The sequence below is a fragment of the Macaca thibetana genome, chromosome 7 (assembly GCF_024542745.1).
Source record: "Macaca thibetana thibetana isolate TM-01 chromosome 7, ASM2454274v1, whole genome shotgun sequence".
NCBI classification, from domain to species: Eukaryota; Metazoa; Chordata; class Mammalia; order Primates; family Cercopithecidae; genus Macaca; species Macaca thibetana.
The window spans coordinates 85891051-85904975 of record NC_065584.1 but is presented as its reverse complement, the minus strand read 5'-3'; the positions used below and the strand labels follow the sequence as shown (position 1 = coordinate 85904975).

The window sequence follows — 13925 nt, the reverse complement described above, 5'->3', positions numbered from 1 at the left end:
TCATTATCATTGTATTTCTTGGCACCTACTTCTGGGAAAACCTTTGTAACCACAGGTAAAACATAATATGGAAATGGTCACTCTACCTTAGTTTAATAAATGTATTCAGTTTTTTTAATGACAAAAAATTTACTCTTGAACAGAGATGCAAATATTTAAATTAAGTAATTAAAACCCGGAAGGCAGTGTATTAACAAAATAATACAGCTTGATTTTTAAAAACTTATTTATTCACTTATATATCCATTTATTTTTAAAAAATCATTCAGCACCTACAGAGTGACAAACTTTGTGCCGAGAACTCAGTCCATGTAACAATCTTATTGTGACCTCTAGCATGTAAGAGCTCAATTTCTATACTGTAGGGTTTACCTGCCCCATACCAGATTTATCCATAAAATGATTAATAAATTACTGGCTCTTAGAGGGACATTGTAGAGAGACAGAATTTGAAGTCTCTCTTTTCTCTGCTTTTGTCCTTCATTTTAGTACTCTTTCAAAAGCATTTATGCCATCGTGTGGATCACTTTGCACACCCGCAGACTTGTTCCACTATGCAAAATCCTCGTTCTTTTCAATCTTCTCCTTCTACCTCCAACACCATTTTCTCCTTCCCTAAGTTTTGAATGGTAATGGTTGGTTGGTAAGTGATCTCGTATTGCAACATCCTCTTATATTTGCGTTTGAAAAGTAGATGTGTATAGTATAAATCTTAAAGAGAAACATGTTTAAAAATTTTTAAATTATTTTTAATTGTGGAAAAATATATATAACATAAATTTTCGCCTTGTTAACCATTTATAAACGGACACTTCAGTAGTGTTAAGTACATTCCTTTGTTGTGCAACCATCACTACCATCCATCTTGAGAACTCTTCTCATCTTGGAAACCTGAAACTCTGTGCCTACTAAACAATAGCTCTCTATTCTCTTCTCCACCTAATCCCTAGGAACCATCCCTACTTTCTGTCTTTATAAGTTTGACTACTCTAGGTACTTTGTATAACTGGAATCATACAATGTTTTTTTTGTAACTGACTTATTTCATTTAGCATAATGTCCTCAAAGTTTATTCATGTTATAGCATGAAGCAGGTTTTCAGAATTTCCTTCCTTTATAAGGCTGCATATTATTCAATTGTGTGTACACACCCTATTTTGTTAATCTATTTATCTGTCAATGGAAATTTGAGCTGTTTCTATCTTTCGGCTATTGTGAATAAGCTGCTGTCAACATGAGTATGCAAACATCTCAATATTTGGGGTATATCTCCCACTTCTTTCAATTTTGGAGGGGATATACCCAGAAGTGCAATTGCTGAATCACATAATAATTCTATTTTTAATTTTTTAAAGAACTGCCAAACTGGTTTCCACAGTGGCTGCTGTACCATTTTACTTTTTTACCAAGACAAAGGTGTTTTGATTTCTCCACATTTCATCAACACTTCTTTTGTTATCATTATTTTTGATATTAATAGTAGCCATACTAATGGGCATGAAGCAGTATGTCATTATGGTTTTTATTTGCATTTCCCTAATAATTCGTGATGATGAGTATCTTTTCCTGTGCTTATTGATCAATTGTATATCTTCTTTGGAAAAATTCCTGTATAACTCCTTTATCCATTTTTAATTGGGCTTTCTTTCTTTCTTCTTCTTTTTTTTTCTTTCTTTCTTTGTTTCTTTTCTTTTTCTCTTTCTCTCTTTCTTTCCTTTCTTCCTTTCCTCTTTCTTTGTCTCTTTCTTTCTTTCAAGATGGTGTTTTGCCATGTTGCCCAGGTTGGTTTCGAACTTCTGAGCGAAAGCAATTCACCTACCTCAGCCTCCAAATTCCTGGGATTATAGGTTGTAAGCCATCGTGCCTGGCCTGGGTTGTCTTTTTTTCTACTGATTTGTAAGAGTTCTTTATATATTCCGGATATTGACCTTTTGTCAGATATATCATCTGATATATTTTTTTTCCATTCCATGGTTGTTTATTCACTCTGTCACTCCATTAACTGTGCACTTTGATGCACAGTAGTTTTTAATTTTGATGTAGTCAAATTTATCTAAGTTTTCTTTTGCATCCTACACTTTTGGTATCATAGCCAATAAATTATTGCCAACTTCATGCTTTCTGAAGGCTGAAAAAAAAAAAGAAAAAAGAAAAAGAAATTATTGCCAAATCTAAATCGTGAAGCTTTTCCCTGTAAGATAAGATGTAGTTTCACTCTTTTGCATGTGGATATCCAGTTTTTCCCAACACTGTTGAAAAGACTTTCCTTTCATCCTTAAACAGTCTTAGGACTCTTTTCTAAAATAATTTAGTCATAAATGCAAAGGTTAATTTTGGGCTGTCAGTTGTATTTCATTGGTCTATATTACTGTCATTATGCAAGCACCACACAGCTTTTGCTATATTACTGTAGCATTGTAGTCAGCTTTGAAATCAGGAAGTGTGAGACCTTCCAAACTTGTTCTTCTTTTTCAAGGTTATTTTGGCTATTTGGGGTTTCTCAAGATGTCATATGAACTTTTGAATGGATTTTTCTATTACTGCAAAACACTATTGGGCTTTTGATAGGGACTGAATTGAATCTGTAGATTGCTTTGGGTAGCATCAACATTTTAATGATATTAAATTCTCCAATCCATAAATATCAAATGTCTTTCAACTTATGTGTGCCTTATTTAATTTATTTCAGGAGCATTTTAGTTTTCATTGTACAAGTCTTAGCATCGTTGTTTAAGTTTATTCCTAAATATTTTATTCTTTTTGATGCTATTGTAAATGGAATTATTTTCTTAATTTCCAAAGTGTTCATTGTTAGTGTATAGAAATGCAATTGAGTTTTGTGTGCTGTTCTGTATCCTTCAAGTTTGCTAAATTCATTTATTAGTTCTAACTACAAGCATCTTTAATGGTGGAATTTCAGATATTGTGACAGTAGAGTGGAGAATAGGACATTAGTCTCGTGTCCCTCAGGATAACTCATGTAGGCTGCAAAACTTCAAGTATACATAGAAGTATGAACTTCATAATGTAATCATTTTAATCTTTAATACATCAGGCCCTTCAAAATTTAGTTTAAATGTTGAGAAGTCAAAGAATGATGTCCTTCTAAGAATAAATATTCTAACTCATGATGATGTGATGAACGAGATGAAGAATTTGTATTTGGATACATATTTTTAAAGCAATGTTTAGTCAGTAATTGAAAATACTAAACCAGGAGAAAATAATGTGCACTCTCCACACTAGAGAGATATAGAAGCAGAAAGTTTTACCTCAGTCCATAGATCTAGTAAATAAAGATTCAACACTTCAACTTAAGTCATTTGACTCCAATTGATGAATTTTCAGTAAACAATGAAAAATAAAAGTAAACCAATTCAATATACAACTCCAGGAGTTATAAAATAAACAGTAAAATAAAATGGTTGAGAGTAGATTAAAGGAATTAAAAATAAAAGCAACAAATTAATGGCTAAAAGGAAAATAATAAAATCAATGATAAAACCACAACATGATATTTTGAAAACAATTAGAATACTAACACGATCCAGAAAAAAAAAAAAGTGAGAAGGGACAAATACATGCACAAAAAATACAACATAATTAAGTTGAATTTATTTTGGGAATGTAAAGGTTATTTAATACTTGAAAATCTGTTAATATAATGCTTGATATTAACAAACTTTAAGAAGGCCAAAGATGTTCTAATACCTGGTTTGGTGGATTGTTTCATTTGGATCTAGGATGATTCACTGTACCTGTATGTATATGTGCATTTGTGCAGGCTCATTTAATTTTGTTGGCTTTTAAAAATATTTGGGTTCTCTCTCTTAATTTGACCCCAATTATAGATATAGTGTTATTGTTCTTAAATTTCTGGTTGCATTTAGATTATTTCTATGAAGACAAGGGGAAAATGATGAATTTATTCAATCATATTTATGACAAAGTTTTGACTTCCATATTATTGTTTTTGTATTTTTCTTTTATTGTGAACTGTACCAAGGTTTATTCTAGAAATTGGTGGACCAGTAAGTATTGTTCAAATTGATGGATTGCATATAGTTCAGATTTTTGGAATATTCTTGAAAATTATTCTCATTTATGTCCTTAAACCTTGCATAATCTTGTGAAATAATGCTTCATAATGATGACTGACTGTGCACAGACTAACCCATGCTTTTAATAATGTTAGTCATTAGAAAGAATTAAGCTATGATCCTGTATGTGAGAAATTTTCATACTGGTTAATTTGAACAACTATGCTTTAGACTCCTTTATCACGAGCAAGTTTCCAGGAAGAGAAAGAGAGTGATCACCGGCCATGAATAAAGTTCCAGTACTCTGGTGGTTCACAGAAGTTTAGAAACCTTTTCAGCCTTGCTACCATGCATTGCTCATCAGGTGTTTAATAATTGGTCTGAAAAGAATGCTTATGCCACTACCTGGTGGTCAGCTCCTAAACTGCAGTTTGTTCATCCTTTAAAATATATTTTCTTTTTTTTTTTTTTTTTTTTTTGAGACGGAGTCTCGCTCTGTCGCCCAGGCTGGAGTGCAGTGACCGGATCTCAACTCACTGCAAGTTCCGTCTCCCGGGCTCACGCCATTTTCCTGCCTCAGCCTCCCGAGTAGCTGGGACTACAGGCGCCCGCCACCTCGCCCGGCTAGTTTTTTTAGTAGAGACGGGGTTTCACCGTGTTAGCCAGGATGGTCTCGATCTCCTGACCTCGTGATCCGCCCGTCTCGGCCTCCCAAAATGCTGGGATTACAGGCTTGAGCCACCGCTCCCGGCCTAAAATATGTTTTCTTTCCTCTTTTAGTCAAATAATCAGACCTGAAATTATTTAGTTATTAAAAAAATTCATTTGGATAAATGGAGCACCTATTAACTTGCTGTCTTAAAATATTTCAAGGGCTTGGGAAAAAGTCATTTTGGTGTCTTCTAACTTCCCTCTCAAATTTCTCTGAAAGCAATTTATACTGGAAAAAATAGGGAACACATGTTTTGCTATTAATGAGGTTTATGTTCAAAACTATTAACTTTGCCATGTACCTGCTGAATACTTGTGTGCTGTGTTTCATTTTTTGTAAAATGTGATAGTGATGGCTTCTTTAGTATTTGTTGTGAGAATTCATCAATAATGTATCAAAGAAGATTAACAAGTAGCAGATGATCTAATAATGAGGATATTCTCAATAGACTCAGAAAAGGCATGTAACAAAATCCAGCATCCACTCCTGATTAAAAACTCTCTCTAAATGCGAAATTAAAAGGAACTTTCTCAACTTAATAAAGAAACCTTACAAAAACCTATGTCAAGTGTCATACTTGGTGAAAAACTAAAGGCTTCTTTCTCCCTAAGATCAGACATAAGAGAAAAGTTATTGCTCTAACTGTTTTTGTTTAATATTGTACTAGAATGCCTATCCAGTGCAATAAGGCAAGAGACAGAAACAACAGGCATACAGTTTGGAAAGGAAGAAATAAATCAAGGTTTATTTGCAGATAACATAATTGTCTAAGTAGAAAATCCAGAGAATCTACAGAAAATCTACCAGAACAAATAAGTAAGATTTTAAAGGTTGCAGGATAAATGATCAATTTGCAAAAATTAATTGTATTTATATATTTTCACATGGGACAATCAGAAATTAAAATTAAAAACACAATACCATTTACAATAGCATCAAAAATATTAAATGCTTACAGATTAATCTTATAAAGTTTAGAAGACCTGGTAACTTAAATCCACAAAACCTCAGGAGAGAAATTAAGACCTAAAGAATGGAGAGATAAACTATGTTCATAGATTGATAGACTCAATATTGTTAAAATGTTAGTTCTGTTTCAATTATTCTATAGATTCAATATAACCACAATAAAAGTTCATTTTTTTGTTTAAAATTAGCAATCTCATTATAAAATTTATTCAGAAATATAAGGCACCTAGAATAGCCAAAACAGCATTGGAAAAGAAAAAATTTGGAGGGATAATACTATCTTACTGCAAGCCATTTTCCACAGTAATCAAGACCATGTGGCATTTGTGTACAGATAGACTAACAGATTAATAGAACAGAATAGAGCCCAGGAATAGACCCATATATACATGAACAACTACTTTTTGACAAAGGTACAAAGGCAATTCAATTTGGAAAGGATAGTCTTTTCAACAAATAGTGCTTAAATAATTGAATATCCATATGCAAAATAATAAACTTTGACACTCTCATACCATATACAAAAAGTTACTTAAAGTGATGATAAACATACATGTAAAACCCCAAATCATAACACTTCTAGAAGAAAATAGGAGGAAATTTTTGTGACCTTGGCCTATGCAAACATTTCTTAGATATGATAGCAAAACATGACCCATAAAAAACAAAAAGTTGATAAACTGATAAATTGGTTTTCATAAAAATTTAAAACTGCTTCTGGAAACAACTCTGTCAATAGAATTAATAGATGAGCTATAGACTGGAAAAATACTTGCAAATTGGGTATCTGATAAAGTCATTTATTTGAGTTATGCAAAGAGCCCATAGAATCCATTAACAACAACAACAAAAAAATAGAAAAGTGAATAAAATGGGCAAAAGACTTGAACAAACACTTCAGCAAAGAAACTATATGAACGGCAAATAAGCATATGAAAACATGCTTAGCATCATTAGTCATTAGGGATATGCAAATTAAAGTCACAATTAAGTACTACTACATACCTATTAGAGTGGGGTTGACAAGGATGTGGAGCAACTGGAACTCTCAGGTACTACTGGTGGAAATACAAAGTAATATAATTACTTTGGAAAATAATCGGGCAGGTTTTAAATAAGTCAAATATACACCCGATATCTGATGCAGCCATTCTACTCCAAGTTATTTGCCCTAAGAGAAAAGACAGAATATGCCTATACAAAATTTTGAATACACATATTCGTAGTAACTTTATTTGTAACAGCCTCAAACTGGGCCTAACTGAAATGTACATCAACAGATAAATAACAAACACATTGTTTTATATCTATATAATGTAATAGTACTACTCAGCAATAAAAAGAAATAAACCATTGATTCAAATGACACAATGGAAGAATCTCAAAATAATTATGCTAAGTGAAAGAAGATAAACCAAAAAAAAGTGTATATAATTTAATTTTTATAAATTATAAAATACACAAACTAATATATAGTGACAGAGAATTGCTTGGAAATGGGCATGGGAGATAGGAAGGTTAAGAGAAAAAGTACAAAGAAACATGAGAAACTTTTGGGGTGATGTAAATATTCATCATGTTGATTGTGATAATAGCATAATAAGTCCATATGTATGTCAAATCTTATAAAAATGTTCACTTTACTTCGGTGCAGTTAATTTTTATGTAAATTATACATTAATAAAACCATTAAAAAATCCAAATTTAAAAGTACATGTCTTCAACATCACAGAAGTCTTCTGATATGGTCCAAAATGCAAACTGTTCTCACTGGGTTTAAACTATTTTTCTTAAGTATAGATAACAGTTTTCACCCATGTGCTCTACTGTTTATTTTCAACCCAGCATCATTCCAGCTTATTTTGCATTCCCCTTTGTATATCAGAATAGAAATTTGTAGCTGATTTTCCAGAATTTATTTTCAACATAGTTCTAGGCTTGTTTCTGACAAAGTGATTGGGAAGGTGGAGGAGGAGGAGAAGGAGAAGAGATTTGCAAACCCAAACAATATCTGGGCCTGAATTTCTTATTCAAGTCTGTATCTGAGAAACTATTCATATGCTGACTCTGGATGCATTCTTTATCTGAATCTGGGGAGAGTGAACTCCAGGAAACAGAATGAACTAAGTGTCTGTTCTTAGCTATGTGTCTAGGTATAAATGTTTACAGGTCCTTGCAGAAAGTTGGGTCCTTCTCCTAAATTTTATTCTGTTAACACTTCTGAAGGTTTTTTCTTTCCTTTTTCATTTTATTTTTAGATTTACAGGTGGAGGTTTGTAACAAGGGTATATTGAGTAATGCTGGGTTTGGGCTTCTAGTTGGTCACCCAGATAGTGAACATAGTACACAACAGGAAGTCACCTAGATAGTGAACATAGTACGTTTATCAGCCCTTCTCTCTCCCTCTCTCCCTCCTTTTGGAGTCCACAATTTCTGTTATTCCCATCTTTATGTCTGTGTGTACCCACAGTCTGGCTTCCACTTATAATGAGAACATATGATATTTTGTTTTTTGTTTCTGCACTAATTCGCTTAAGATAATGACCTCTAGCTGCATACATGTTTCTGCAAAGGATATAATTTCATTCGTTTTATGGCTGCATAGTATTCCATGGTGTATATGTACCACATTTTCCATAGTCTATCCACAATTGATGGGCACCTAGGTTGTTTCCATGTCTTTGCTATTGTAAATAGTGCTGTGATAAACATATGAGTGCATGTGTCTTTTTGGTAGAAAGATTTATATTCCTTTGGATATATAGCCAGGTATGGGATCGCTGGCTTGAACCATAAATGTTTTTATTTGTTTTCTGAGAAATCTCCACACTGCTTTCCACAGGGGCTGAACTAATTTGCATTCTCACCAACAGTGTATAAGTATTCCATTTTTCCTGCAAACTTGCCAGCATCTGTTATTTTTTGAATTTTAATAATAGCTATTCTGACTGGTATGAGATGGTATCTCATTGTGATTTCGATGTGCATTTTTTTGATGATTAGTGACATGAAAGAATTTTTAATATGTTTGTTGGCCACTTGTACATCTTCTGCTGAGAGGTGTCTGTTCAAATTCTTTGCCCACTGTTTAATGGAGTTATTTGTTCATTTCCTGTTGATTTGTTAAAGTTCACTATAGATTCTGGATACTAGTCCTCTGTAGGATGTATAGTTTGCAAATAATTTCTCCCATTTTATAAATTGTCTTTAACTATGCTGATAGTTTCTTTTGCTGTGCAGAAGCCTTTTAGATTAAATAAGTCCCACTTGCCAATTTTTGTTTTTGTTGCAATTGCTTTTGAGAACTTAGCCAAAAATTCTTTGCCTAGGCTGATATCCAGAAGTGTGTTTCTTAGGTTTTCTTCTAGGATTTCTATGAGGTGTTACATTTAAGCCTTCAATCTCTCTTGAATTAATTTTTGTATATGGTGACAGATAGAGGTCCAGTTTTATTCATCTGCATTTGTCTAGGCAGTTATCCCAGCACCATTTGTTGAATAAGTCCTTTCGCCATTGCATATTTCTGTTGGCTTCGTCAAAGATCAGATGATCATAGGTGTATGGCTTTATTTCTCAGTTCTCTATTCTGTTCCATGGGTCTTTGTGTTCGTTTCTGTACCATTACTAAGGCCAAGTTTTAGTTACCTAGCCTTGTACTACAATTTGAAGTTGGGTACTGTGATGTTCTTTCTTTTTGTTAAGGATTGCTTTGGCTATTCATGCTCTTTTTTTGTTCCAGATGAATTTTAGAATGTTTCTGCTAATTCTGTGAAAAATGACATTGACAATTTGATAGGAATAGTGTTGAATTTGTAGATTGCTTTGGGCAATATGGACATTTTGATGACATTGATTCTTCCAATCCATAAGCACGGAATGTTTTTCCATTTGTTTGTGTGCTCTATTTCTTTCAGCTGTGTTTTGTAGTTCTTCTTGTATAAGTCTTTCACCTCATTGGTTAGCTGTACTCCGAGGTATTTTGGGTCGTGTGGCTATTGTAAATTGGATTGCATTCTTGAACTAGCTCTCAGTATGATCACTTTTGGTTTATAGAAATGCTCCCGATTTTTTAATGTTGACTTTGTATCTTGAAACTTCCCTGAAGTCATTTATTAGTTCTGGAGCCTTTTGGTGGAGTCGTCAGTGTTTCCTAGGTATAGAATTATATTGTTAGTGAAAAGAGATAATGTAACTTCTTTCCCTATTTGGAGGCCTTTCACTTCTTTCATTTGCCTGCTTGCTCTGGGTAGGACTTCTAGTACTATGTTGAATGGGAGTACTGAGAGTAGGCATTCTTGTCTTGTTCCCATTCTCAAGGTGAATGCTTCCAGCTTTTGCCCATTAAGCCTGATGTTGGCTATGGGTTTGTCATAGGTCACTCTTGTTATTTTGAGGTATATTCCTTCAATACTTAGTTTGTTGAGGGTTTTTATCATGAAGAATTATTGGATTTTATAGAACGCTTTTTCTGTATCTATTAAGATGATCACATGAGTTTTGGTTTTAATTCTGCTTGTGTGGTGAATCACATTTATTGATTTGTGTATGTTGAAACAACCTTGGATCCCAGGAATGAAGCCTACTTGATCCCAGGAATGAAGATGAGCTTTTTGATGTGCTGCTGGATTTAGGATGCTAGTTTTTGTTGATAATTTTTGTGTCTATGTGCATCAGCGATTTGACCTTTGGTTTTCTTTTATCATTGTGTCTTTACCAGATTTTGGTATCAGGATAATACTGAATTTGTAGAACCATTTAGGCAACAATCTCTCCTTGATTTTTTGGAAAAGTTTCAGCATGATTGGTATCAGTTCTTTGTATGTCCGGTAGAATTTGGCTGTGAATCCATCAGGTATGGGGCTTTTTAATTGGTACATTTTTTATTACTGATAAGCTGCACTTCACTAAAATTTAAAAGTTATGCTCTTATGAAATGCGATGTCAAGAAAATGGGAGACAAAACACAAACTGAGTAATCCATTGCACTTGAACAAATCTTTCTTGATATTTTAGTTTCTCTCATGTAAGAGGCATATTTCAGCTGCATTAATCTGCCATCTTACCAGAAAAGGTTTTGTTTTCTTTTGTTATGTTATAAAATGAAAACTCATAGGAAGGAAGCATAATGAAGTGCTTGTTTTTGCTGCAGATACTTCATAGGAAAAGACCAGCTTTAACAATCTGTGTAATCATGGGGACTTCTTTTGTGATGACCTCAGGGTGTTATCTCTGATAGTTGATAGCCATCTTGGTATAGGACAGTGTTCACAAACAAAATCTTGTAAACAACTATCAGGCAGGCAGCAACAAAACCACCAGGGAAGTTTTTAAAAAATGAAACCCTTTGAATCTTGGAAATTGTGGTTTGAAATCTTGGAAATTGTGATTCCTAAAGTTAGTGGTTTTGTCCCAACATCTGTAATTTTAAATGACTCACAAGTTAATTCATTTCTCACACAACCAGGTTTTAGAACCTCGATTATCAGCTGATGTGTCTTTATCAATTTGTAAAGCAAGAGAAGAGGAAAGTTCTAACTCATGCTTCAGTCTATTGATGCAAATCTACATGTGGGTTCCCTACATCACCAGAGGAAATTATTTGATTAAACTTTGGCAACAAAATGTTGCATATGACCACAGTAGAAAGTGTCCTTGAGGCCAGATCTCCATGAGTATAGTGTTAACACTTGTTGCCTGACTGTTATAAGCAAGCAATTTATCTTGGAGTCATTGAAATTGTGAGGGAATAAGCTATTAATCTGAGGTCATATCTTATCAGTAAATGTCAGTCACTGTTCTACATGTTAGGATACAGTGCTGAAAAACGTAGACTCAGTAACAGCAAGACTTCTTAACACTCTGTCTGATTTCAACTCAAAACCCTTGTCTGACATCCCATTGAGTTATACCACTGGCCTGCAATGGATACATGAAAGTATTGGCCTGTATTAAAATATCCAAGAAAATGGAAATCTCACCTACAGAAATACCCTAGGATGCTCTACTAAAGATCTTTTATGTCAGATAGTGTCCAAAGAACAAAATTGATAAAATAGACCATAGAGATGATAACATCTGCCCTTCATATTTACAAGGACCACCTGAGACTGGCATGGGCCTTATAAATGAGGTCAGGGTTGAGGACCTATTTCGGACTTTTGGAAGGAGTCCAGGAAAACATTCATCCCAGTTCAGCCCCTGTCCACCAGAGGGAGTGGCTGCCTAACACAAGCTCATTTCCTGCTGTCGCTGTAGGTTTCACTGTGATTTCTTCATGTTAAGGATCAAGATCATTATTTGGGTAACACACTAAAGATGAACTGTTCTCCAGGCTTAGTATCTGTGATACTCTTACTGCTTGGTAAGTAAGATGCCTTTTAAAATTTGGACTGTCTTCTATCAAGCCAAAAAAAATATTTAACCACAATTTGACCTAAGAGCATTATGCTCAAGACTAAACATATCTCTCTATGTCTCTCTCTCTTTTTTTTCCCTAGGAAGAACGCGTGGAGATTCAGTGACCCAGATGGAAGGGCCAGTGACTCTCTCAGAAAGGGCCTCCCTGACTATAAACTGCACGTACACAGCCACAGGATATCCTTCCCTTTTCTGGTATGTCCAATATCCTGGAGAAGGTCCACAGCTCCTCCTGAAAGCCACGAAGACTGATGAGAAGGGAAGCAACAAAGGTTTTGAAGCCACATACCGTAAAGAAACCACTTCTTTCCACTTGAAGAAAGACTCAGTTCAAGAGTCAGATTCAGCTGTGTACTTCTGTGCTCTGAGTGACACAGTTACAGGGACTGCAAGGGGAGCTGAGCACAAACTCTGAGCAGCACGAGGGGCCCGGGTGCTGAGTGTCAGCCACTGTGATCCACTCTGGTTCCAGCACAGTCTGTGGTTGTTTGTGCCTCAGTTTCTCTGATTAATGCAGTAATCATATGCATGGCTAGAGGAGAAAAACAAGAAATGGACATCCCCAAACCCAGCTTTTGGTTAGTGAAATTAGAAACAGACATTGACACCAAGTAGTTCCTCATCCAGTGCCAAAGTAATTTCAAGGTTAAACCACAGAAACAATGAAGTGGTCCCTGTGCTCATCCTTGCAGACAAAGTTCAACCTCCACCTCTTGTTCCAGGTCACTCTGGCAGATATTGGAGGTAGATGTGTTCTATTACATTTTTATACAGCCAAATGTGCCAGAGAAGGTGGCATCTCTATAATGTCTCCCTAACAGAGTACAGCAGGACAGATGACAGGAGAGCTACAGCTCCTCAGTTCAGTTCAAATGTCTATGCAGGATTCCTAATAGAGAAAGAAGGGAAGAGAAGAAAGGAGGAGGGACAGAATGCCACATGTAACAAAACAATGCAGAGAGGAAAGCAACAATTGTCAGAAAGAGGAAGGTTTCTTTTCTGGTAAACCAGATGGTAGACAAAGTCTCATGTTCCAAAAAGAAAGGGAAGGATCAAAAGCATTATTGAAGAAATGACTCATTTGTAAATCATAAGTATTCTTTACTTGTTACATTGATCAATAGGCTTTCTAACAACACGTCCTTAAGTGAGTTAGTTTTGCAGCGCCGATGGAAGATTAAGCATACAGATTTATATTTGTATCCCTGTGAAATCCTATTAAAGACACAGTAAAGAAATTGAAAAGGGCATAAGACTACAAAAAGAATAGAAAAGGAAGTGACAGCAGACAGTGATATCAATAAAATTTTAGAAGGCAAGAGCGTATGGAGAAGTGAAAACTTGCATAGAAGACCAGATAAAGAAAAAACATGGGCCTAGTGAAAGACGACTACGAGGAATACCCAGTGTGTGTTAAGCCTTGGTTAAAAGGTTTAGAAATCAAAAGTACCAATGACCTTTGAATAATTGGTGAAGACAATGCTTTGTGTATGTGTTTCTACTTTGAGGGTATTTGAAAAGAGGGTATGAAAAGAGGAGAAGAAAGTGAGAAAATGTATAATTAATAGACCACCTATGCTCTCCACCACTATCTGTTTAACAAGCGATGATCACTTCCCAAACCCAGAAGAAAATTGGAATTTAATATTTCATTAATTGAAGTGCAGAACATAATAACACAAGAAAGCAGAATAAAATTACAATGTTAAAATATCATAGTCAATTATTTAATATAAGAAATATAAAATATTGTTTATGAAATATTCTCATAGTAGTCTATGTGTTTC

General features: G+C 34.6%; 1 gene segment (V, D, J or C); it reads left to right on the top strand.

The window, feature by feature from the left end:
• The first annotated feature begins 11922 nt into the window (after positions 1-11922).
• LOC126959201 (T cell receptor alpha variable 9-2-like) lies at positions 11923-12553 on the top strand. The segment is given in 2 exon segments: positions 11923-12082; positions 12219-12553. Coding segments are annotated over 2 exon segments (381 nt in total).
• Positions 12554-13925: the final 1372 nt, after the last annotated feature.